Source organism: Narcine bancroftii, chromosome 4 (assembly GCF_036971445.1).
Source record: "Narcine bancroftii isolate sNarBan1 chromosome 4, sNarBan1.hap1, whole genome shotgun sequence".
NCBI lineage: Eukaryota > Metazoa > Chordata > Chondrichthyes > Torpediniformes > Narcinidae > Narcine > Narcine bancroftii.
The window spans coordinates 286,035,569-286,063,231 of NC_091472.1; the positions used below are offsets into that span (position 1 = coordinate 286,035,569).

The window sequence follows — 27,663 nt, forward strand, 5'->3', positions numbered from 1 at the left end:
CACTCAGGAAGGTTCTTGTAGGTTTGCAGAGAGAGGCGTGTGGTTCCAGGATTTCCACAAATGAGGTACCACCATTAGTCACCTCAATGTCTTGCTGATGAAACTTGCCCCATCAGGGTTCTCCAGATGATAACCTCTCTCTTTCAGGTAACCACAAAGTTCCTTTCTGTTCCACTTATTCCAAGAGAAACATTAGACAGATAGCACTTCCAGCCATCTGCCACTCTGGAGCTTCTGTTTCAGTTCCAACATGCTTCTCCTGGCTTATTATAGTTTTCTGTGTCACACACAGTCCAAGACTCCCTTGTGTCTCTCTCTCTATCTGAGTCAAAACTGCCAGCAGTATGTCCTTCTCTCTCTAACTTGCAGCTAAGGAATCTGTGGTGATATGTAATTACACCACTAGGTCACCAGGGGTCATCCCGGTGACCTTACATATAAAGAAGTCCAGAGCTACCGTCTAGTCTTCTAGGTTCATCTTGCAAAGAGACAAGACCTCTTAGTGTACATATTAGTTTATTAAAGCTGTCTTATACTCGCACTGCTGGTGTGATTATTGTCAGTACAGAACCCACACAGGCTGCGGGCTGCCGGCAACTTGAAGTCAAAGCATTCACACGTGATGTGGGCTGCTGGAGACTGGCTCATTACAACCAGTTATCGGAAGTTTATTTGAGATGGCACTGAGGCCAAAGAAGCATTCCCGAAGGGCTCTGGATGCCAAAGCCCTCTTGATTGTGTCCGAGGTTTGGATCTGGGCCTGGGTTGCCAATGGTTTGAACTGAACTGGAGTCCTGTGCGGGTGCAGAGGCTCAAGAGGGATTCTCTTTTGCTTCTCTTTCTCTGACTGTAAGAGGTGCCGGGCAAATAATAATGACAAATCTTTGTCTGCTTATGGCAGGCTCCAGACAACTTCATGGAATATGGCATTCTCAAGCTAGGATCCAACAGAAACCCATCACCAACTTCAATCTGCCCTCAAAGGGGAGAGAGGCATTTGGAAGTGATGAAATTAAAGAAATCAGTGATTTCATTGAATGGTAGTTAGGTCAACAATAAAAGCGAGTTGATGCATTGTGCCCCGCACAACGATGGCGGCCCACGATCAACAACCAGGCGAAGTTGCCCCGACCAGAACCGGAAGAGATGCTTGCGGGGGGGGGGGGGGGTGTGTGACGTTACTCCACGTGACTCCCACCAAGCTATTGGGAAGTGGGCGGCGGGATCATCTGCGCTTCTGGGTGTTCTTGACAGGTTCCGGGTCAAATTTGCCGACCCACAATGTGGGGAGGGGGCACGCGGCCACTGTAGTTTCTTTTGGCGCCGAAGCAGTTGCTGGAGCTGTCCGGGCAGTTGGTCGCCTGGGTCACTGCTCGCCCCTTCTCCCCTCCCCACCCCTTCCCTTCCCCCCCACTCCCCCCACCCCCCCTCAGCCCCACCGGCGTCTCGGCTTCGCTCTCAGCCCCGCGTCCCCCGGTGCTCGCTGGCGAGCGGCCGCAGCTGCTGCTCAGGACTTTCCACGATGCAGGGAGGAGGGGACGTGACGGTCGCCGCTTCAGCCTCCATGAAAGTGTCTGAGGCCGATGTGAAAGCAGAAGCCCCAGTCCACAAGCCAGTGGGAAGAGGCAGGGGCTGGCAGTATAGGTATGTCCTGATGACGAGCGATGTATGCTGATAAATGAAGTGAGCGATCACGATAAAATGAGGCTGTGAGACAGACGTCCATTGCGTGTATGGTTTGAGGATCAGTCACTGACAGAGACTTGTCCTGTGTGGCAGGAATATTTGGAGCCATACCCTGTCACTTTGGTTAATTGTGAAGCGAGCTGTCTGGAGACTTATAAGAATTATGTGCACCAATTGAAACGTTGAAGGATACAGTTTTAATATAATTGGAAATAGCAATTTGTCCATTATTTAATAATAAGATAGATTGGTGTGGTTCCACCAATCTAGGGAACTAACAACATTTTCTCTCTCTCTCTGATGTTTACACTGAGAGTCAAACCTACCAAGGTTCATTAGCCTGTAGCGTTAACTCTGTTTCTCCACCCAATACAGTTCTTATTTACTTGATTCTGTCACCAAAGAAGAATTTTACTTGGACTTAAGCAAAACACTGTTTCTCCTAGAAGTCTGAATTAAATGAAATGCTGGCAAAGTGTTACATGAAACTGAGTTAAAACTCAAGTCCATTATTTTAACTTGATTTTTAAAAAAAAAAATGCTTTGCCCAGCGGCACGTTTCTTTTCCCAGTTAACACAAGTACATTTTTGCAATAATCCAATAGTACTTGATCCCAATTATGGTAGCAGTTAAAAAAAAAAAATTGCAGATATATTTAGTTTTACTGTATACAAGTTCTCCATTTGCAAGTTGAGATTTGATCTCAGCTAGTCTAGTCAAAAACACTGTCTGCTGGAACGACTTAATTGATGAAGGGTTGTGGCCCAAAATGTTGACCATTCTTTTTATCCCACTGATACCACATAACTGCTGAGTTCCTTCAGCAGATTTAGTTTTGCTCCAGATTCCAGATCTGTGGTCTCTTGTATATCCCCATCTGAGTTATTAGTCCAGCATAGAACAATTTTTCAATTGTACCCCTGGTAATATCTTGTGAAATGTATATGCAGGATTGAATTTGATCTACTCTTTTCCTTTCAGTTCAATTGAGGTATGATCACAAAAAAATGTGACTAAATTAGCATTATTCCATTGTTTTTGGTGATATGAATGATTCCTAATCAGAACTGGCTGTCCCAAACTTAGATTCCATAAAGCAGCATTAACCATTGACAGTATCAGAAATGTATGCCACCACTATCCTTTATTCTATCACCCTATGGAATCATCCCTTGTCAGCATCAAAGAAAGTCCTGCTGAAGATCTAGCCTACTGGAGCTGAAACATGAATTGTTCATGTTGGATTGTTGCAATATGAATATGAAACAAAAGTGAGCAGAATTCTATTTGCTTTGGGTGATGATGTGAAATGGATAAGAGCACTGTTTTATTGAACAGTACAGCCGAAGAACAGATGTATCAGCGAACATGATGTCCAAATCAAACCAAAGTTCTGGTGCTTGTGTTTGACAGATATCCCTCGTACATGTGTGTCTATCTAGAAGCCCCTTAAATGCTAGTACAGGTATTGTATTTGCTGCCATCACTACATCTGGTAACCTCTTCCAGGCACCTACCACTCTAAAATATTTGCCCTGCATATCTCCTTTAAACTTCCTCCTCTTCACCTGAAACATATGTTCTCTTGTGTGATGATTTTGCACTGGAGAAAAGATTCTGACTCTACTTTATCAGTCCCTCTCAGGATTTTGTAAACCTCAGCCTCCAAGGCTCCAGAGAAAACAAGCCATGTTTTGCCAATCTGCCCTGATACCACGCGACATCCAAGTAAACCTCTTCTGTATCCTTTCCAAAACCTCCACATTCTCCCCATAATGTGGTGTCCAGAATTGCACACAGATTTCCATGTGTGGCCGAAATAAAGTTTTATGTAGCTGCAACATGACTTACTTTTTTGCTTAGTGCTTTGCCTTGTACACCATACGTCTTCTTTACCATCTTATCCATTTGTTTCAATGAGCTATGGACCTGGACCCAGATACCTCTGAGCATTGGGGTTTTTAAGAACCCTGACATTAACTGTACACTTTCCCCAACACAAAGTGTAGCACCTCAATGTGGAAGAAACTTCATGTACTGTTTATCTGCTATGATTGATAACTGATCTATTTCCAGTTGTATTCTTTGATACCCCTATACATTGTCATCAACTCCACTTATCTTTGTATCATCTACATAATTACTTGCTTACCCTCGTACTTCATCTTCCAAGTTATTTAAATATATCATAAACACGGGTCCCAACACCAGTCCCTGTGGACTAGCACTGGTCATAGGCATCCAGCCCTACTAGCCTTCCATCACTTCCCTCTGTCAGCTGATTTCCTATCCAGACTATCAACTCATCGTAGTTCCCATGCATTTGTACCCTTAGTATCATTTAGCCTACCATGAGAGATTTTGTCAATCAAGTCCACATGTACAGCTTCCTCTGCCCTACCCTCATCAACTACTTTAGTTTCCTCCTCAAAAAAACCTCAAATTGGTAAGATATGACCTGCCCCTCAGAAAGCCATTTTGACCATCAAAAATTTTACCTTTTTAAAAGTGCATAAATCCTGAGGCATTCTTTCCAATAGTTTCCTGACCACTTACAAGTCAAGTTTATTGTCATCTGATTGCACAAGTTCAACAGGTTGAAACAGCATTCTCTAGTCCTTGGTGCAAAACATGCAAACACACAACCAGGCATAACACACGTACAGATAAACAATACATATGAAGGACTAGTATTCATCAAAACGAATAAATAAATATTGTTTCATAAATACAATATGAGAGTCTGTGAGCAGTTCACTTGGTTGTTCAGCATTATCACTGCCTGTGGGAAGAAGCTGTTCCTCATCTTGGTGGTCCTTCCTCTGATTCTCCTGTATCTCTTTCCTGACAGCAGCAGTGGAAAGATGCTTTGTGCATGGTGGAAGAGGTCCTCAATAATTTTGTGTGCCTCTGCAGACAATGATCCTGGTAGATCACAATGATGGGGGGGCGGGGGAGGGGGTAGGGAGATTCCAGTGACCCTCTCTACTGCTCTTGTGGTCCTGTGGATTGACCTCCGGTTCATTTCTCTGCAGAATCCTTGCCACACAATGATGCTTCCAGCCAGGATGCTCTCAGTAGAGCTCCTGTAGAAAGTTGATATGATGGTGGCCGATAGCCTTGCCCGGCTCAGTCTTCTCAGGAAGTGCTGTTGCGTCTTCCTGATAAGTGAGGAGCTGTTGCTTGTCCATGATAGGAACTTGGTGCTCTCCAATAGAGTTATTGATGTGTAGTGGAGGGTGGTCATTCCTGGTCTGTCTGAAGTCCATAATCATCTCCTTCGTCTTGTCCATGTTGAGACTCACATTGTTATTTTTGCACCATATCATGAGATTTTCCACCTCTTCTCTGTAGTGCAACTCATCATTGTTGCTGATAAGGCCAACTATTGTGTCATCTGCAAACTTGATGACACTGATGTGGGTCTTATTGGCCTATAATTTCACAGCTTATCCTTTTTCCCTTCTTGAACAAAGGTAAAACATGAGCTACTCTGCAGTTTTCTGGGACGTCTCCTGTCACTAGTAAGGCTGGAATGATCTGGTTCATGACTCCAGCAATCTTTCCACTTGCCTTTTTTAATGACCAAGGATCAATCCCATCAGGCCCGTGGACTTGTCTACCTTTTTTTTTTTTTTTTTTTTTTTTTTTTTTTTTTTTTTTTTTAATTTTTTATTTTTCACACCATAAATCACAATAGCCATGATATACACTTTTTCTTTTCCACACATTTACAGTGACTTTTTCTCCCTCCCCCCTCCCTCCTCCCAAGCCACCCCCCCATCCCTCCCCCCTCTCATCCATTTTAGTTATACAATCTAGGTTGCATTAATTCAGTTAGACAATGTTGTCATTCAACAAAAATACACCAGAAATTCTACTGAGTCCATTTTTTTCTTCTCTTCTCCTTCCATCAACTTAGGTAATGTTTGTTCCCGGTAGGTTTTCGCTATTGTATTTAATGTAAGGCTCCCATACTTGTTCGAATATTTCAATATTATTTCTTAAACTATATGTTATTTTTTCTAATGGAATACATTTATTCATTTCTATATACCATTGTTGTATTTTCAAATTATCTTCCAATTTCCAGGTTGACATAATACATTTTTTTGCTACAGCTAGGGCTATCTTAACAAATCTTTTTTGTGCATCCTCCAAGTCAATTCCAAATTCTTTATTTTTTATGTTACTTAGGAGAAAGATCTCTGGATTCTTTGGTATATTGTTTTCTGTTATTTTATTTAATATCTGATTGAGATCATCCCAAAATTTTTCTACTCTCTCACATGTCCAGATTGCATGAATTGTTGTTCCCCTTTCTTTTTTACATCGAAAACATCTATCAGATACTGTTGGGTCCCATTTATTTAACTTTTGCGGTGTAATGTATAGTCTGTGTAACCAATTATATTGTATCATACGCAGCCTCGTATTTATTGTATTTCTCATCGTTCCAGAGCATAACTTCTCCCATGTTTCCTTTTTTATCTTTATATTTAAATCTTGTTCCCATTTTTGTTTAGTTTTACCATTTGTTTCCTCATTTTCCTTTTCTTGCAGTTTAATATACATATTTTTTATAAATCTTTTGATTAACATTGTATCTGTAATCACATATTCAAGGTTACTTCCCTCTGGTAAACTCAAGTTGCTTCCTAATTTATCTTTCAAGTAGGATCTCAGTTGGTAATATGCCAGCGCTGTATCTCCCGTTATATTGTACTTATCTCTCATTTGTTCAAAGGATAAGAATCTACTTCCTGAAAAACAATTTTCTATTCTTTTAATCCCTTTTTTTTCCCATTTTCTAAAGGCAAGGTTGTCTATTGTAAAAGGGAGTAGCTTATTTTGCGTCAATATTAGTTTTGGTATTTGGTAATTTATTTTATTTCTTTCTACATGTATCTTCTTCCATATATTGAGGAGATGGTGTAATACTGGAGAAGTTCTATGTTGTACCAATTTTTCGTCCCATTTATATAATATGTGTTCAGGTATCTTTTCCCCTATTTTATCTAATTCTAGTCTCGTCCAGTCTGGTTTTTCCCTTGTTTGATAAAAATCTGATAGGTACCTTAATTGTGCGGCTCTATAATAATTTTTGAAGTTTGGCAATTGTAAGCCTCCTTGTTTATACCATTCTGTTAATTTGTCTAGTGCTATCCTCGGTTTCCCCCCTCTCCATAAAAATCTCCTTATTATTTTCTTTAACTCTTTGAAGAATTTTTCTGTCAGTTGTATTGGCAATGCCTGAAATAAGTATAGTATCCTTGGAAAAATGTTCATTTTAATACAGTTTATCCTTCCTATCAGTGTTAGTGGTAGCTCTTTCCAATGCTCTAAATCGTCCTGTAGTTTTTTCATTAGTGGATTGTAATTGAGTTTATATAATTGGCCTAGATTTTTGTTTATTTGCACACCTAGGTATCTTATTGCCTGCGTTTGCCATCTGAATGGGGATTCCTCCTTAAATTTTGAGAAATCCGCGTTATTCATAGGCATTGCTTCACTTTTATTTACGTTTATCTTGTATCCCGACACTTCTCCATATTCCTTCAATTTCTTATATAGTTCTTTTATTGATAGTTCTGGTTCTGTTAAGTACACTATCACATCATCCGCAAACAGACTGATTTTATATTCCCTGTCTTTTATTTTTATTCCTTTTATATTATTATCTCTTCTTATCGATTCTGCTAGTGGTTCTATAGCTAGCGCAAACAATAATGGTGATAGTGGGCATCCCTGCCGCGTTGACCTGCTTAAGTTAAATTGCTTTGATACATGTCCATTTACTGTCACTTTCGCTAACGGTCCCTTATATAATGCTTTAATCCAATTAATATACTTCTCCGGTAAACTGAATTTTTGCAATACTTTGAACAAGTAATTCCATTCTACTCTGTCGAAGGCCTTCTCTGCGTCTAAAGCAACTGCTACTGCCGGTGCTTTATTTCCTTCTACTGCATGAATTAAGTTAATAAATTTACAAATATTGTCTGTTGTGCGTCTTTTTTTGATAAATCCAGTTTGGTCTAAATTTACCATTTTCGGTACCTGTTCTGCTAATCTGTTCGCTAATAGTTTAGCTATTATCTTATAATCTGTGTTTAGCAAAGATATTGGTCTATATGACGCTGGTGAGAGTGGATCTTTCCCTTGTTTTAGTATCACTGTAATTATTGCTGTTTTACATGAATCTGGTAAGTTTTGTGTCTCATCAATCTGGTTGATTACATCCAGGAGGGGCGGTATTATTAGGTCTTTAAATGTTTTGTAGAATTCTATTGGGAGTCCATCCTCTCCTGGTGTCTTATTATTTGGTAAATTTTTTATTATCTCTTGTATTTCTACTGTTCCAAATGGTTCTGTTAATTTATTTTGTTCCTCTATTTGTAGTTTTGGTAGTTCAATTTTAGTCAAAAATTCATCTATTTTCCCTTCTTTCCCTTCGTTTTCGGTTCGGTATAATTGTTCATAGAATTCTCTGAAGTTTTCCTTAATTTCTTTTGGATTATATGTAATTTGTTTGTCTTTTTTCCTTGTTGCCAATACCGTTTTCTTAGTTTGCTCTGTCTTAAGCTGCCATGCTAGGATTTTGTGTGTTTTTTCCCCTAGTTCATAATATTTCTGTTTTGTCTTCATTATATTCTTCTCCACCTTATATGTTTGTAATGTTTCATATTTTATTTTTTTATCCGCCAATTCTCTTCTTTTGGTTGTATCTTCCTTTATTGCTAATTTTTTTTCTATGTTTATTATTTCCCTTTCCAACTGCTCTGTTTCCTGATTATAGTCCTTCTTCATCTTGGTTGCATAACTTATTATTTGCCCTCTAATGAATGCTTTCATTGCGTCCCATAGTATAAACTTATCTTCCACTGATTCCGTATTTACTTCAAAGTACATTTTTAATTGTTTTTCAATAAATTCTCTAAAATCCTGTCTTTTAAGTAGCATGGGGTTTAATCTCCATCTATACATTCTTGGAGGGATGTCTTCTAGCTCTATTGCCAATAACAGGGGTGAGTGGTCCGATAATAGTCTAGCTTTATATTCCGTTTTCCTAACTCTCCCTTGTATGTGGGCTGATAACAGGAATAGGTCTATCCTTGAGTATGTTTTATGTCTAGTCGAGTAGTATGAGTATTCTTTTTCTTTTGGGTTTTGTTTCCTCCATATGTCCACAAGTTTCATTTCTTGCATTGATTTAATTATAAATTTGGTTACTTTGTTCTTCCTGTTAATTTTTTTCCCCGTTTTATCCATATTTGGATCCAAATTCAGATTGAAATCCCCTCCTATTAGTATGTTCCCTTGCGTATTAGCTACCTTCAAAAAGATATCTTGCATAAACTTTTGATCTTCTTCGTTAGGTGAATATATATTAAGTAGATTCCAAAGCTCTGAATATATCTGACATTTTATCATAACATATCTCCCTGCTGGATCTATTATTTCCTCTTCTATTTTAAATGGCACATTTTTGCTAATTAATATAGCCACTCCTCTTGCTTTTGAATTATACGATGCTGCTGTTACATGTCCTACCCAATCTCTCTTTAATTTCTTGTGCTCCAATTCAGTTAAATGTGTTTCTTGGACAAATGCTATATCTATTTTTTCCTTTTTCAGTAAATTTAGTAGTTTCTTCCTTTTAATTTGGTTATGTATTCCATTAATATTTAGAGTCATATAGTTCAGCGTAGCCATTTTATATTTTGTTTATCTTCTCTTTCCGTTTTTCCATCATTACCTTTCCTCCTTTTCCATTTCTGTTTTCTTATTTTCAACTCTTTACCAGACAACATTCCTACAACATCCAACATTTTCCTTATTCTCCTATTTCTATCTTCTTTATCCCCAATCTCCCCTTCCCCTCCTGAGTTGCCCTTTATCCCTTGTCGGACAACCACATCTCCCCTCTCCATTTGGATTTGCGAATCCACTCGCAAGCGTCAACTGATTTTGCAGTGACCGCTCTTTTCCCCCCACCCAGCCCCCCCCAGAAAAGATTTCGTTTTTTATATGTCACAAAGGTCACTCTTTTAGTTCCCTCCTTATTCTCTCTATTCCATTACCTTCCCTTATTAATTCTTGTCTATACTTTCTATGTTTTCCTCTAATTACAGATACTTTCACATATGCCCGTTGTCTCTATTCACTCTTATACCTCTTTACCCGCATACATATCAATCGTGGTCATTTTTACCCTCCTTACCCGTCTTCATCCCTCAGTCTATTTTTGTCTTTACCCACATACATATCAATCGTGATAATTTTTGCTCTCATTACCCGTCTTCATCCCTCAGTCTATTTTTGTAATTGTTCTGCAAATTTTCGTGCTTCTTCTGGATCCGAGAATAGTCTGTTTTGTTGTCCTGGAATAAATATTTTCAATACCGCAGGATGCTTCAGTGTAAATTTATATCCTTTCTTCCATAAAATCGCTTTTGCTGCATTGAACTCTTTTCTCTTCTTTAGGAGTTCAAAGCTTATATCTGGATAAATGAAGATTTTTTGCCCTTTATACTCCAGTGGTTTGTTGCCCTCTCTTACTTTTTCCATTGTCTTCTCCAGCACCTTTTCTCTTGTAGTATATCTTAGGAATTTTACTACAATAGATCTTGGTTTTTGTTGTGGTTGTGGTTTAGGGGCCAATGCTCTATGTGCCCTTTCTATTTCCATTTCTTGCTGTAGTTCTGGACATCCTAGGGCCTTAGGGATCCATTCTTTTATAAACTCCCTCATATTCTTGCCTTCTACATCTTCCTTAAGGCCCACTATCTTTATGTTATTTCTTCTGTTATAATTTTCCATTATATCTATTTTTTGGGCTAGTAATTCTTGTGTCTCTTTAGTTTTTTTATTAGATTCCTCCAATTTCTTTTTTAAGTCTTCTACCTCCATTTCTGCTGCTATTGCCCGTTCTTCCATCTTGTCCATTTTTTTCCCCATTTCTGTTAAGGTCATATCCATTTTATTTATTTTCTTTTCTGTGTTGTTTATTCTTCTTCTTAAATCATTGAATTCCTGTGTTTGCCATTCTTTAAATGACTCCATGTATCCTCTAACAAGAGCAAGTACCTCCTTTACCTTGCCTATCTTTTCTTCTTCTATTTCCCTGTACTCTTCCTCTTTCTCTTCTTCTTCCTCTAGGTTGACCATCTGTTGTTTCTTTGCTGCCCTTTCCTCCTCTTCTTTCTTGTTTCCATTGTCTTCTGTGGTGTCTTCTTGCTGCAGGTGTTCTGCAGCTGTCGTTGCCGGCTGTGGAGATCGACTCCCCAGCTGGTCCCCCCTCCCGTCGGTGTGTTTTTTTGTATGCGCATCGCGCATGCGCGACTCCTCGCGCATGCGCGGTTGCGCACTTTTACTCGGCTCTGTGAGCCATTGTTGTAGTTCTCTTTCTACCGACCTGAGGTAGTGGGGTCTTCTCTCCACAGCGGGCCTCTTCGGACAGGTAAGGCCTTCACCTTTTTCCTCCGTTGTCTTCTCTTTGGACTTGTCTACCTTGATGCTTCACAAAAGAACCCAACGCCACATCTTTGTAATCTCAAAATACCCTAATCCCTAATATGTGCATATTCTCAACATTATTCTATTGTCACTGTCAAGGACCACCTTCTTCATAGACACCATTGCAAATTACTCATTCCACTGACTCCAAGCATTATTTCCCACCTTTTGCTCTTGAGTGGTTCTATGCTCTCCCTCATCATCCTCTTGTTTTAATGTAAGAATGCATTGCCTTTGGATTTTTTTTAAATGGTGCTAGCTATAGACATATCATGGCCCCTTTTGACCTTCCTAATCTCCTGCTTGATTGAATGGTTTCCTGCAACCTTTGTATTCCTTCAAGGCCCTGATGAAAGCTTCCTGAAACATGCATATTGTGGTGGCTTGTTCACGCAACAGGTGAATCGGCTCATGGAGTTGTGGGCAAGTCTGCGGCAGATCTAACTCTGAGAGCTCTGGGTGCAGGGCAAGCCAACAGCCTGGCAGCTGACGTTATAAAGGTCCCGGGAGTCGCAAGCATCATCGGGTTCCAAGGAATTTAAATGCATGAGAGAGTTCTATTAGTTGGTTCAACTCACTTTCGACTCTGTGTGATTCTTTCGCCCGCTGCGTGCCTAGTGCAACTACAATATACTATTTTATTTTTGACTAAATCTCTTTCTTGTCATCCAAAAATTCTTTTTCTGTGCCATTCTTGCCCTTGCTTTGTACTGGAACACATTGGTCCTTGATACTAATGAGTTGGTTTTGACATCTGCCACACGTCAGTAGTGGGGTTGCCTGATGATAGCTGGTCTCAGTTTGTTCCCTGTCATAATTTGTTCCCCCCCACCTCCCCACATTTAGTACTTGTGTTTAAGATCCAAGCATGTCCTTATCCATAACTATCTTGAAACTTAAGGATCAGTGATTGCAATTTCTAACATATTTCTCCACTGAAACTCTAATCATTTGGCTAGGCTCACTTGCTAATATGGCCCCCTTCCTTCTTGGACTATGCACATGATGCTGACCATCATGGGAACATCAATGCCCCCGAGTGTAAAGCCCTGCAAAAGTTAGTGGACACAGCCCAGGACATCACAGGCAAAACCCTCCCCACCATTGAGAATGTCTTTGGGGAAGACTGCTGTCGGAGAGCAGCAGCAATCATCAAAGAGCCACACCACCCAGAACACGCTCTGTTCTTGCTGCTACCATCAAGATAGAGGTATAGATGTCACAAAATTCACACCATCAGGTTCAGGAACAGCTGCTACCCCTCCACCATCAGACTCCTCAATAATGAACTCAATTAGGGACGTGTGTAAGGATTCTTAGTTTTGCATTTTTCCCCCCTCTCTGTATTGCCCAGTCAATTGTTTACATTTCTTTATTTGTTTACACGTGTAGATAGTGTACAGTTTTTTTTGCACTACCATTAAGTGGTAATTCTGCCATGCCTGCAAGAAGAAGAATCTCTGGGTTGTATGTGATGTCATGTATGTATTCTGACAATAAATCTGAAATTTGAAACTGACACTCTCCTGGAAGCACTTGATAAATTCTGCCCCATCTCAGTCTTTAGCACTGAGGACTTGCATGTCAGTTTTGTAGAAATTATTCTCCCACGACTACAGCTTTCCATAATCTGTCTACTCTGCACATCTGTTTCTCCACCTCCTGGTAGTTATTGGGAGACGTATCGTAGGACTCTTATCAGAATGATTGTACAGAGTGAATGCAACAAACAGCTTTTTGGCGAGATAATATTCTGACAAAGTACTGAAAACAGTATGGTATTTTAGAAATGGATGTGACTGCAGCCAGATAAATATAAAATAGTGGAATCACTTAGAAACTTGGGCAGCATCTGTAGAAAGTGAAGCAGTTAAAGCATCACTTTGAAGATCTTTTTTCAGATTTTACATTCTTTTGTGCTCTTAGTAAACCAAATCTAATCTGTGTTCCTGTACAACACCATTATTGCTAATTTAGAAAAAAAAGTCTTGGACGTGTGTCATTTAGGGAAAAAAACAGGACCAGTCTAGACCAACTAATTACTACTCAAATCTGTCTGCTATCAGTAAAATAATGAAGGGTTTTATTGTAGACTGTGCCAAGCAGTACTTGCTTTCCAGCAGCCACTCACCTGTGCCCAGTTTGTTTTGTCAGGATCAGTCGACTCCAGATCTTATCACAGCTTTGGTTCAAATGTGGACCAAAAGCTGAATTCAAGATGAGGATCAAGTGACTGTCCATGACATCATGACATTATTTGACTGCCAAGATGATCAATAGATATCCAGAGGATAACTGTCTAATTCCTGTAGCTCACATAAATAATGGTGGTTGTGTCTTGGTGGGTATCTCAGCTGTAGGAGATTGTGGCAGGGGTTGCTCCCTCCTGTTCACTTCCTCATTGCCACTTGTGATTCTGCTGACTACAGTGGTGTCATCGGTAAATTTGAAAATAAAATTGGAATTGTGCCTGGCCACACAGTCATGGGTGTCTATTGAGTAGTGCAGTGGGGGGTAAACACACATCCTTGATTGCTTGTGTTGATTGTCAGTGAGGAGAAGATGCTGTTTCCGATTTGTAGTGACTGTTAATACTGATGAGAAAGTCAAGGATTCATTTGCAGAGGGTGGTGTAGAGGCCCAGGGTTTGAAGCTTGTTGACCAGCACTGAGGGAATAATGGTGTTGAAGGCTTAGCTGTAGTTGATGAGGAGCAGCTGTATCTGAGTTGCTCCTTTCTAGGTAATCCAGAGCTGAGTGGAGAGCCAGTGATAATGCGTCTGCTGTGGAGAGATTTTGATGATAGGTGAACTGTAGTAGGTCCAGTCCTTTGCTTAGGTATGTACGTGTTAATTCTGGCCATGACCAACCAACATTTCATCACAGTAGATGTTAGTGCTACTGGCCTATAGTTGTTGAGGCGGCTCACGCTGCTCTTCTTGGGACAACGAAACCTCCGCAAACTCCTCAGGAAATAGAGGTGCTGATGTGCTTTCTTCAGAGTGCCATTAGTGTGTTTGGTCTAGGAAAGATCCTCTGAGATAATAACTAAAATTTGTTCATCCTCCGCCTCTTATTCCCCAATGATCACTGGATCATACACATATGGTTTTCCCTTCCTGAAGTCAACAATCAGCTCCTTTGTTTTGAGGACATTGAGTGCAAGAGTATTGTTGGTGCACCATTCATCCAAGGTTTCAATCTCCCTCGTGAGTGCTGACTCGTAGATGAAGTTGTTGTTGTATCGAGCCACACAGTCATAAGAGTAAAGTGAATAGATCAGAGGGCGAAGGACGCAGCCCCCTGTGGTGCTTCTGTACTGATGGAAATTGCGGAGGAGATGTTCTTGTCATTCCTCACTGATTGTGGTTTTTAGATGATAAAATCTAGGATCCAATTACACAGTGGGGTGTTGAGTCCAAGGTCTTGGAGGTTGTTGATGGTGTTAAATGCCGAGCTATATTCGATACAGATCATCTTGATTTATGCATCTTTACTGTCCAGGTGTTCCAGGGCTTTGTGTAGAGTCATTGAGGTGGCATCTGCCATAGACCTTTTGCTTCAATAGGCAAATTGGAATAGATCCATGTTGCCAATCAGTCAGGAGCTGATATGTTTCAACACCACCCTTTTAGAACACTGTTGATGTGAATGCCACTGGTCTATAGTCATTTGGGGACCAGTATGATTGATGCCTGTTTGAAACAGCTGGGTACCATGTCCTGCTGGAGTGAAATGTTGAAGATATCCGTGAATGTATTGATATGTTTGTCAGCACAGATTTTAATACTCAGCCGTGTACTCCATCTGGATTGCATGCTTTCCTTGGATTCACTCTCTCGAAGGCAGCCCACACATCAACCTCTGATACAGACAGGAGAGTATCATCAGGGGACATGGGGGTGCACAGTGGAGGTTCCTTCTTGTCCTTGTGGTGGAATAGGGTGTAGAAGGCTTTGAGTTTATCTGGGGCAAGTTGAGCTTTGCTGTCTACTACTGCACCAGATTTGGTTTTGTAGCAGGTTATGTCATTTAGTCTCTACCAAAGCTTGTCGGCCTTGTCTCTGGTCTTTCATAGCCTCTTTACTAACTGACTTTCTGATGTTAACAAATATGAATAAATCTCATGTTAGCCAGTTTATATGCAAGGTGAGTTTATTTGTTTGTAAATGATCGAAGTATACTTTTATCATGGGAATTTGTGTTTGTCATTGTCTCTCTTAGTTGGTCCGTTTGTGTCTATCAGTTGATCTTGTCCCTTTTTTTGCTTGGGACAAACTGGTACCATTCTCCTAAATCCTTGCTCCTTCCACTTGGAGCCCAATAGTTCAGCACATTCCTATATTCAAACTTTCTTGGTTTGATCTTTGTCTTCTTCCCTGTAATCTGTAAGAGGAAGTTTAAAAATTTTGTCTTCTTCCCTGTAATCTGTAAGAGGAAGTTTAAAAATTATAACTTGGTAAGAAAATGTTTAAAAAAAACTTTAGAATGGTTGATTCAGCAATGAAATCTTGTGGATTTGTTTGTCATGCCATTTCATTTTATTTTCAAAGTAGCTGATAATTCACAGTTACACAATTTTTTTCTAAACTTGACTTCCTTTTCAGGTCTTGTCTTCACTTAATCCACATATACTATGTCAACCACCTTGCCTTCATCAACTTTCCTATTACCTTGTGCCCAAGAGCATCTTTCAATCATGGTGTCTGCAGGCTTTCATGTTTTGCCCAAGAACATCTTTACTGGTTACCAATTACAATGTCTTAACTTCATTCCACGATACAATATAATAATATTTTCTGAAATAAGAGATAAATGAACTTATTTTTACCAATAAGATTAAATTACGTGTTTCTCAGCCTTTTCAACTTGGACATATTTCTTTTATAATTAATTTTTACACTGTAAGATCCTAACAACAAAACTCAATTAACAGTACAGTACATTATTTTTGGGAGTTGAGGGAATAGCATTAGCCAGGAAAATGGAGGTGCTTCACGGAGTTGTTCAGATTATGCTGGCGAGTCTTTCACCCTGATAGCCCCAAGTGGTGCATTTCTAATGAACATTGCATTTGACTACTGCATTGCATTTATACTCTCTATCTATATGGGATTAATATAGGAAACATCATAAAAGACTAAGGAGTAATCAAAAATAGCAGGTTGCCAAGCTAAAGAACATGCTGTTGGTCAAATTAATGGTTTTTAATGAGAGATGAAACTTGGTTTAAAAAAAAAACTTAATGTCAGGACATTTACACTTGAAGAACTATACGTCAAGAAGTTTTTATTGAATGACAATCCACATTGTGATTCTCCACACCTTGTATGAAACTAGCAATTTTAATTTCACAAAGATTTTATCCATTAAAATTTGATACCAACTTTATGAAGAAATATTATGTTAGATACTTGGCCAAAGAAGTAAGTTTTAAGAAGTGATTTAGAGACCTTTTTGAAAAGGTATTTTGGGCCTTAGCAGCTAAAGTATCAGCCACCATTGATGGAATGATTAAACAATTGGCTGAAAATGCTATAATTGAAATTGCATAGGTATCATGGAAGATTGTGATACTGGAAGAAATTAGAGATAGGATGGGTAAGATTGTAGACATATTCAGGGATAAGATTAAAGATTTTAACCAGAAGTCAATCAGGCATGGGGTTGGGTGTATTGTTGAGTGCACCAAGACTGAATGCAATTTAGGAATTCAGTATTGTGTTTTTGATGCACTTAAATTACCAGATTATAGACCTAGGGAACCTGTCCCAGAGATGTCTGAAATAATCAAGTTTAGGGATAAATCTGGCACAAGTGAAAATTCAAGCAGCAAATTGGCTGAGGCATTGATTGAGGCAAGCCATGTTAGAAGTAGGTGGGGGAATCACTAAGGGAGCTGATCCCATATTTCTGTTTGAAGCAGAAGTGAGAAGGATACATGCTGATACAAAATGTAACTGGTATGAGTGTTGATTGAAGGCGGGATAATGTCATTTGTGACCTTGATGTTACTGACTGAGTCAGCTGATGTGTTAAACAAATAACAAAAACTAAACTAGTCTGGTATCAGCATTTTTGAACAAAAGTCCAATGCTCTTTGAAAGCAAAACCTATTTACAATAAAGGAATTAAATGTTTTAATGCTTGGTCATACAGTTGCGTTAAAATCAAAATACACATTATTCACATTGAATAATACAATAAATCTGAGAAATTTGACAAAGACTGAACAAGAAAACATATTTATGGTTAACTAATCTGTCAGCTGGATGCTTGTGGCAAAGTGTGTTCATTGGGGCTGCAAATGTACCATGGGATGTTTCAATTATGTTAGTTTCAAGTGAACTGAAAAAAAAACTAATATTATTGTTTTGACATTTTTTGTAAAGCATGCATATTTAGGCCAATTTAAAAAAAAATATTTTATTTAAAATTTTAAACACATAACATTAATTACAATATATTGATACAAACATAATGTGATTAAATATATATTAAAAAAAAAACAATCTCCCCAACCACCCCACTAATACCCTCCCTTACCCATCTACAAAAGAAAGAAAAAGGAGATCATCAACAAATACAGTCATATTCAAACTTTTTGCCTTTGGAAGTGGCAGCACCCAATGAAGCGGACAGAGAGATCAAATATTAACACCAATGACTTTCAAATATGGAGTCTAGACTTTAATAAAGAAAAAAATTGATCTCTCAAATTGTATGTTATCTTTTCTAAAGGAATACAAGCTTTCATTTTATTATGCCATCTTTCCATACTTAAAACCAGATCAGACTTCCATGTAATAGCTAAACAAATTTGGAGTCAAATGGGGATTTAAAAAGTTGAAGATTTCTTTGAAGCAGGGAGATTTTTGTCCTTTGATCATATGAAGGAGAAGTTTCAAATCCCTTTGAGTACTTTTTTCTGTTTTGTTAAAAAATGTTGTATCAGAACAACTAGGTTATAGTTTAAAATTACCTAGGCGATCATCTTTGGAATTATTACTTACTAAAAATGATTTAAGTAAATTTATTTCTGAGATATATAAATTATTACAAAATAAAATGCCTAAATTAGATGTTCATAAATCAAGAATGAAATGGGAATCTGATTTGAATAGAAAGATAGATGAAAATGTTTGGAGAAATCTGTGTAAAGATAGCATGACTAAGGTTATAAATGTATGTTATAGGTTGGTGAAGTATAATTTCTTACATCAATTGTATTTAACCCCACAAAAATTGAAAAAAAATTCAATTTAGTTCTTCAGATTTGTGCTTTAAGTGTAGTCAAGAAATAGGTACACTTTTTTTTCATTCGACTTGGACTTGCCCTAAGGTTAAAAGTTTTTGGTTACAAATTAAATTGTTTTTAGAACAAGTATTAAAAGTGAATTTACCTTTTGATCCAGTGTTGATTTTATCAGGGGATATTTAAGTCAGTTGCTTTAGGACTGAAATTGACTATGTATCAAAATGAATTTAGGCCACTTTTAACCTATCCAGAATGTATTTTGTTTCATTTGTTTATTTTAATCTATGGAATATTTATTTCAGATAAATATTTTTTGTGAGCCATCTTTTTATAGAAAATAGACAAGTAGATAATTTTTAAAAAATGCACTTAGTTAATGATGTTTTAGTTAAGACTGTTTAGTTTAATCATTTAATGTTCTATAGCCTTTGCTGCAGTGGCATCTGAGGTATCCCAGATTGAGTTAATTGAATAAAAGAATATTTGGAGATCAGCGTGAAACCCATAACATTGATCTCTTTTCTCCCATATGTTGCTGAGTCCTTGCAGGAGCCATCTCAAGGCATTGGGAAGAAGGCTCCAGTGCTATTTCTGCAAAATCTTTGAAATTTGTTGGAAGAATAAATGAACCAGTCTAGGTGTCCTCTCTCAGGCCAGCATTCTGGCTTTTGATATTCCAGTTGTGCTCTAGTTGCATACTTTGGAGGCCAAGTTATTCATGTGCCTGGCCATACACAGGCTCTTGAAGCAGAGTCTCAACTGTGAACTCTGTCACAAGAAGTGGCAGGCAGAGAAACTGTTCAAGGATGTGCTCAAAGCCTATGGAAGCAGTGTACCTTCCCCACTGACTCTTTAAAATCCCTTATCTGTGACTCTTCACAGGGGAGGAGCATTTGGAATGCTTTGAGAACATAGTTGGCTCAGAGTTCACGGAAGTGGTGCTTAAGTAATAGAAGCAATGCACCGCCTCTCATCAGCCCACGACCCATCTCACTTTTCTCTCACTCACTCACCCCTCTCCCTCCATGACCCCCTCAGGGCAAGGACAGACAGCGGGATCTGTCAAGGGGTGGCCGGGGCAGGCTGTGACAGCCCTGCCAATTACTTCGGCCTCTAACACCTCACCAGGCTGCTCGCCGATGCCAGCGGCTCAATACGCAGCAGAGCAATGGCCCCCTACCCTACCCATGCTCCCCCACGCAGCTGGAACCGTTCCAGGAAATGCATAGCGGTTCCAGCTGCGTGAGGGATTATGGGTAATGGAGTCGGCCATTGCTTGGCGTGTAGGTATGACGTCATTGTACTAGTAGCCATGCCTCCTGAACACCACATCAACGACCCAGCCGCCTCCAGGGTGAAAGGGCACATCGGAGCAGGCTTTTCTGGGCCTGTATGAAAAGGAAAGAAATACTTTTTTTATTTGTTTTTTAGCTGGCCTCCATTTCAGTCTCTACAGTTTTAACTCTTATCATCCACACTATGCAATTTATTTTGTATTTTATTCACAATAGCAAAGTTTCTTTTCATCTGTTCATTTGAATTTTTAATTTCTGCCCTCAGCTCTTTTAATAATTTAGAATTTGAACAATTTTCTTGCAGTTTAAGTTTCCTACCTTTGTCCTTGGAAACTTTTACTTGCTTTATTTCTTCCCCCTCTTGATCTTCTTCCTCCTTTGATCTTTGTTGCTGGCCTGTGATTCAGATTGTAGTGGCTGCTACTGCTGGAGAGGTTACACTCAAAGAAGAGACACACACACTACGGGACTAAATTCAATACTGATAAAGAAGCCCATCTCTGACATCATCATGCCACCCGACTGGTGGCATTACGATCCACTTTCTGGGATTGGTCATTTAGTGCTACCTGGGGAACGGCCAATCAGTGAGCCCATCTCATCCCTGGGTGTGGCTGTTTCCCTCCACCCGATAGGCTGCCGCTGGCCAGCCCGTCGGAGTGGGGCGCTGCAGCCGCATGCTGCTGAGTTGAGTGCCGACCTCAAAGCGCGTAGCCTGTCTCGGCTGGCTGTGTAGGCTGCGGGCTTTCAGTGTTGAGTCGCCACTTTGGGCATGGTGCGTTCGGCAGCCCGCTACTAGAGAAATAAACTTGTTCTAAAAGTTGAGACTTGGAGTCAGCAAAAGCGATGCTGGTTCCAGCAACATCTTGAAATTCTCCTGATATGTGGATGCACATTTCGATTTCTTCTTTGATGCCATCTCCCTGCAGAAGCAGCTGTGATGTCACTGTAGTGCCTAACAGTCCTTGTAAGGGCTCGGAGAGGAGGTCTCACCCCAACTCCCGGGTCCATCAAAACGGTAGGCCTTCTTTCTTGCTCTTGTCGATGTTCTCGTTGTGTTCCTGATGGGCCAGCGATGTTCTTTCCTTTCTTAGGTGATGTCCTCAGATCATTAGAAAATAGTTATTGAGCAGTTTTCTACTGTTTTGGTTTGGAGTACTTTGCTTATTTGCCAATTTAAAAAAAAAACTAATTCTTGGGAGAGTCAGATTTCTGCTTCCTGACTCTACAGCATCACATGATGTAACCCCATTTTCATCCATTCCTGTTGAAAATAATTCCTTCAATATTGTTTTAGATGCCTTTGATTTATTTTCACATTGATCTTTTCTTCTGAAGTGAATTTCTTATTTACAGTCTTTTGCTTTTTCCACAACTCATCAAATTTCACAACAGAAATCCTGTTGACACTTGTCTTTAACGGTTCCTGAGCAATATAATTATTTCCTCCTAAAGGTTCACTAACTGTCTATCCAAGCCTAGTTTTAACAGAATAAGGTCCATCTTCCCTACTTTGTATTGCTTCTAGTGGTTCCAAAGCCTTTGGTACATCTGAACCAATCAGCATCTCTACCTCAGAATTAACTTCAGGAATATAAACGTTCCACACATAAGAAAACTGGTGGATATCATTGTTATGTGGGATGTTTACTTCATGCACATGCATAGTCTTTTGAGTGTCAAATTAGACCACAAAAATTTTTTTCATGCAATCCAGCAACCTCTAAACCTGGAAAAAAATGCCGGTTTCATCGACCTTTTCTTGTCTCTTAGTTTTCAACGTAATCTTTGACTTTTTTCCTTGAAGATTAAGTTTGTTCATCAGTTCCACTGTGAAAAAAGATGCAATACTGCCTGGGTCAAGAAATGTATAAATGCATTCCCATTCTTGCTCTAGACTTGTGCAGGCACTATTGAGAGTTTGCAGTTATCAACGCTGGCCCCAGTAAGACTACTTGTCTGAACTGAGGCTATAACACTGTTTTCTGATGATTCCTTTGTTTCTATTTGTTCTTTTTCCAATTCCTTGTTCCATTGATGGATATGCAGTATTTTAAGATGTTTAAAATTGTGTATGTTACAATTAAGTCACTTCTTTCAGTTTTCACTGATGTGCCTTTTACACAGACAGCCAAAACATTTTCCATTTTTTTTAAGAAAAGTGATTTTTTCTCTTCTTTTCCAACCATATTCCAAAGCATGTCTACCTTTTCATACCAAACAACTCTTCTCAGTAGGTAAACTCTCCTTTTCCTCAGTTACTTTATCTTTTTAACTGACATAGTAGCAAAGTACTCCTTTTCAATTTTGGACTAGACTATGAGTTAGACTTCCTTACATCTTTGTTCCCCATTGAAGTATCTCTGGTATTTCCATGAATTGGATCTGTTTCACTGTACACATGCCCTTCAAGAAAATTCACCAAATACTTTTAAAGTAGCTCTTTGAATTTTTTCTGGAAATTGCAAACCAAAAGTTTCCATCTATCCCACATTCAGTAGGGTAATTTATCCACGATGATTCGCATATGACCAGACATGTCAAGCTCACTAATGTTGTCAATATCTTCCATGTCATTTTAACATCCTCTTAAAAAAAAATCATTTGGTTTTATTGATGACCATTTAAGAGCTTTATCCATGTAAGCTAAAGAAATTCTGTGCTTGTTACTAAAATTCTTCTCTAGTAAATACTTAGCTTTGTCGAATCCTCTATCCGAGGACATGTTGACAGCTCTTTACAAGTTCCTTTGGCTATCTTTCTGTGAGCGTTTCCAAATAATGAAGACAATTTTCAGGGTCTTGACACTTGTTTTCAATATTGCGTCTAAAGATCTCATGAATGCTTGGTATTGAAGTGGATCTTCATCAAAAGCTTGAATCTCCTTGGGGAAAGAAGAGAGAGACTGTAGTTGGATCAATAATGCAATGATTTCATTGTTTCTTCTCATGGATGATAGTTTGTTGCTCTGTCCTCCGCCTCTTGTAGCAGGTAATGTATCTGAAAACCTCACATGTAGATTTACCCGTATTTCTGACTCGAATGCCAAGGAAGCTGCAGCATTTGACTGAACCCAAGCCGCAGATCTGTCAGCAGGTGTTCCTACTGGTACATGTGGCTTGGCTACACCATGCTCTGGAAGAATTTAACCTTGTATAACCATGTCTTATACCTGTGGTACTAAGATATCTGTTTTAACAATTGGTTTTGTTTCCTGTGGCTCTTTTGTTAAAATATGACTCCATACCATCATACTTTTTAAGTAATCTACTTTGAGCACCAGATACCTCTGAATCTGCTACTGCGTTCGACAAGGAATCAATAACTGCTCTTCTTTTTCTCAATTCCATGTGTTCCTTTTGCCTTCTTATCTGCTCCCTTAGCTGCTCCTGCTTCAGCTCCTCTTCCTTTCCCAGCTGCTCTTGCTTCAGCTCCTCTTCCTTTCGCAGCTGCTCTTGCTTCAGCTCCTCTTCCTTTCGTAGCTGCTCCTGCTTCAGCTCCTCTTCCTTTCGTAGCTGCACCTCTTCTCTCTGTAGCTGCTGCCCCTATGCTTCCTCTAGTTCTTCTAAGGCATATTTATCATTTAGCCATTTTTTTGATCCACATCAATAGCGGCCTTTTCAGCTCTTAATTTTAAACATGTTGATGTTGTACTAGAAACTCTGGACCTGGAACCAGAACAACTTTGTTTGCTTCTCTTATTGTCAAGCATTTGACGCACTGTCACCTGCTTGTATTTCTTCCTGCAGGTCAAATGTTGATTTCATACTTGGCTCTCTCTCCAATTCAAATTGTACATCCTTTGCTTTTTCATCACCATCATCTTCAGCCTTTTCTACATATTCAGTCACTTTCTTCTGCAATGATTTTGCAATGTCTTCATTCCCATCAATCGAAGCCTTGGCTTCTTCCTTTGCAAGATTAATTCTTTCAATCAGAACACTTCTATTTCCACATGTATCTAGTTTCCATTGGTCCATCGATATATTTTTGGATAAGCTTTTGAAGTGGAGACAGACCGTAAACAGCTGAAGTCAATTATGTCCAAGCCACTGAATGACTATCCCCTGAGAGTACAGTGCATAATACTGCAGAAATACGATGTGAAAATGATCTCAACACCAGGAAAATACATGTTTGCAGCTGATGCACTGTCTTGAGCAGTTGACAAGAAAGAAAAGACTGACCTAGAGTCAATGCAGAGATACAGGCCTATGTTGACATGATTATCACCTAATTTCCAGTATCCTGGGATACAACCGAGCAAATCAGGAAAGTAACAGAGACGGATGAAAGAGCTCAAAAATACAATACAGAAAGGAATGGCCGGCAGCTGAGAATGACTATCCAATGGGTATTCGGGATTACTTGGCATGCAGAAATGGACGGTCAGCTATGAAAGTCACAGTCTTCAAAGGGAACAGGTTTGTGGTTTCAGTGTTATTACACAAAGAAGTGCTCCAGAAGATACACAAAGGACAACTTGGTGAGGAAAATGCAAACATGGAGCTCGATAGGTCATGCACTGCCCAAGAATGAACCAAGACATTAGCCGGATCACTGATTCATGTGAAATATGCCTTACCTACAGAGCAGTGCAACAAATGCAAGAAATACATCAGTGGAAACACATAGCAGACCAAAAAAGACTATTAAACCACCTCAGAAACTGATCAAAAGCAGCTGAGTGGAAAGGGACTGGCCATGGAATGCAGATAGTTTTGTTATGTAGACATAGTATTTTGTTTGTGTTCTTGTTTTTTTAAAAGGGGAAAGATGTGTTGTTGTGCATATCAATTAGAACTACAATTCCCAGCATGCAATGCACAGGGTGGGCAGAAACTGGACGTGGACGTTGTCGTTGAAAGCCAGTGAAGCAACTCAAGGAAAATAAAGTTGGTTAAGTGTTAAACCCATGTAAAGTCATTTTTCAAAGAACGAGCATAACAAGAACATTGACAGCAGCGTTTCCCAAACTGGGTTCTGTGGAAAGGTGTAATAGCTGGTGTGGAAGAAATGATTGATAGTAATAGCTATCTAACATTCTACCCGTTTTTCTTTAAATTACTTTTTACCTCTGTCTTTAATTCCCTTTGTCTCTGTGACAGCAGCAAGCATTTGCCTCCACCCTAAGAAACAAAATGACGTCAGGCTCGCACATTCTTTTCAACCAATGAAAATTGGGTTTCTTTTGGCGTGAAGCTGGCCATGTTTTAAACTTAAAGGTATTTCACGTGTGCAATATTCAGAACCATGGATCGTTGGATTAAAAACAAACTAGGAGGCAGGAAAATTCATCTGAAGAAAGCCACTTTTTTTTTCATGAACCTTCTTTGATGATGCCTATATTAGAAAAAATCAAGTGTAAAGAAACAAAGGTATGACGAAAATTATTTGTTGCTTGGATTCACCTCAGTTGGGAATAAAGAGGCACCAGATGCACAATGTGTTTTATGTGGTAAAATTCTGTCTAACAGTTCTTTGGCCCCAACAAAATTAAAAACATCTGGAAGCAAATCATCCCAAGCACAAAGATAAGAATGTGTCCTTCTTTAAAAGAAAACTAGATTCACTTGGAACCAGTAAAGGTTTTATGATGGAAACCGTAAAGAGAGCAAAGACAGAGAATGAGAATACGACTGAAATTTGTTACAGGGTAAGTTATCAAATTGCCCTTGCTGGAGAGGCCCACACTCTTGGAGAAACTATCATTAAGCCTTGTACAAAGGACATAGTGAAGTGTTTGTTCAGCGAGGAGTTCAGCAAGAAAATTGATGCAAATAATACTGTTGCAAGACGTATTAAGGTTCTAGCTTAGGACGTAGAAAGGGAATTAATAGGTTGTTTGCTGTTATGTGATGCTGTTTCATTATGTAGAGGTCTTCCAGTGCTGCTAGTCTTTAGCTCCTTTCACAATTGCAAGTGATCCCAGGATTGAACTGCCATTCAGCCTTTAAAGTGTCTAGTGTGAAAGCAAAATCAGCTAAATGCCCGTGTCAGATGATGTCATCTCATACTGGGGATTGATGGCCTTGACCCCTAGTACAATCCCCGGTGTCTGCAGATGCTTACGTTGCAATCAGGTAAGTGGGAAATGGGGAAACTGCATTGTGGGATTGAAATTACCCAAGTTTTTGTGTGAAAGCAGAAACGTGAAGGAAGAAAAGATGAAAATGAAGGTTATAAACTTTGCCGTGGGAAAGTTGCAGCGGGGGGAGGGGGGTGAGAGGAAATAAATAGCAGCAGTGGACAATTTTTAAACAGCATGGGATAATTTGTAGCGCTATAGTGCACAATTTATAAAGACTGTGGAGAAAAAGCAAAGGTGGATCTGACTTCCCAGAATGCTGTGAAGCAGAGAAACCCCTCCATGAATGCTCTGCATGCAGCTGGGCATACAGCCCTTTTTCTGTCGCATGAAATTTTGGGAGGCCAGGCCTACCATTGCTTTTAAACCTCTTCCCCCCCCCACCTCCCCAGTATTTATAAATTGTATGTAATAGTGCTACAGGTACACAATCCTTTATCCGGACATCTAAAATCCGGAAAGCTCCAAAATCCGGCAAGTGGGAGAGAGACGGCAGCGCGAGTCGGGCGGGCGAGGGGGAGAGACTGACAGTGCGAGTCGGGAGGGGGGGGAAGAGACCGGCAGCGCGAGTCGGGCGGGCGAGGGGGGCATGAGACCGGCAGTGCGAGTTGGGTGAGCAGTGGTCGGGGGGTGGGAGCGGAGACAGCAGCACGACTGGAATGGGGTGGAGGTGGATCGGCAGCACAATTCTGGTGGGTTTAAATCCAGAAAAATCCAAAATTCGGGACACACTGTCCCCCAAGGGTTCCGGATAAAGAATTGTGTACCTGTATCAACTTTCCCACGCTATATAAATTGTATGCGATAGTGTTACCAACTTTCCCACACTATATAAATGGTGTGCTTTTGCTATTTTTTGCTTGCACTTTCCCATGGTCCCTTATAAAGATTTATGTAGGTTGGCACAACAACAAAGGGACTGAAGGGCTCATACTGTGCTGTACGTAAAGCTTAATTATGTCATAATTAGGCATGATTAATTTTGTTCAAATATAATTTTGTTCAAGTACATTGATCAGGATTTAGGGCAGGTTCACCATTGCTCAATGTGTCATGCTGTCACTGGTAGAAGGTAGAACAGTTCTAACCCCGGGTATGGCTCCTTTCAAGTGTGAAAGCGTTCAATATCCCAGTTAGGCGTGGTCATGTGTGAAAAGCCAAACCCTCCATTCCTATCCCAGGACATTGAATGGCCAATTTAGTGTGAAAGGGAGTTTTGTTAGGTATGTGTATGAGGATATTGAGAAAGATGTGCTTCTTTGTAAAACTTTGCAAAGGCACACAACTGAGGAAGAAATTTTTAACTGCATCAATACCTACATGATGAAGAATGACATTCCATAGAAAAAGTGTTTACACCTGCACAGATGGAGCCAAAGCTCTCACAGCGAAAGTTGCTGGAACTGTTTCTAGAATTGAGGGTGACGGCAGTACTCACTGTGCCCTTCATAGACATGCACTTGTAGTGAAATAAAAATGGCCATGTGCTGACAAAAGTGCTTGATGAAGTAGTCAAAATTGTTGGTTATATCAAAAGTTGGCCCCTGCAATTCCGTTTGTTTAAAACTCTGAGGAGAAATGGGAAGCCAAGGCACAGCCTTAGTATTGCATACAGAAGTGAGATGATTACCCTGAGGGGAAGGTATTGGTAAGGCTATTCGAACTTCGCCAAGAATTTTGAGTATTTTAGTGACTCAGTTTTTGTTTCAGAGTGCCTGTTAAGTTGCAGTGGATCTTGCTGATATATTCATGAAACTAATGTGGCCCCGTAAGACAAAAATGTGACTTTTTTTAATGTGAGACAAAAATGTGACTTT

At 39.6% G+C, this 27,663-nt stretch overlaps 1 protein-coding gene across 7 annotated transcripts in view; it reads left to right on the top strand.

Annotated features, from left to right (window-relative positions):
* The first annotated feature begins 1,201 nt into the window (after positions 1–1,201).
* The window catches only part of osbpl11 (oxysterol binding protein-like 11), a 126,314-nt gene continuing 99,852 nt past the window's right edge, over positions 1,202–27,663 (top strand). For 2 of the 7 annotated variants that reach the window (XM_069935282.1, XM_069935280.1), the window contains exon 1: positions 1,203–1,644. In XM_069935282.1, coding sequence (XP_069791383.1) covers positions 1,523–1,644 — 122 coding nt within the window. In that variant the 5' untranslated portion in view covers positions 1,203–1,522. Of the gene's footprint in view, positions 1,645–27,663 lie in introns of all 7 variants that reach the window. The other 5 variants (XM_069935279.1, XM_069935283.1, XM_069935278.1 and 2 more) reach the window with 4 other exon arrangements.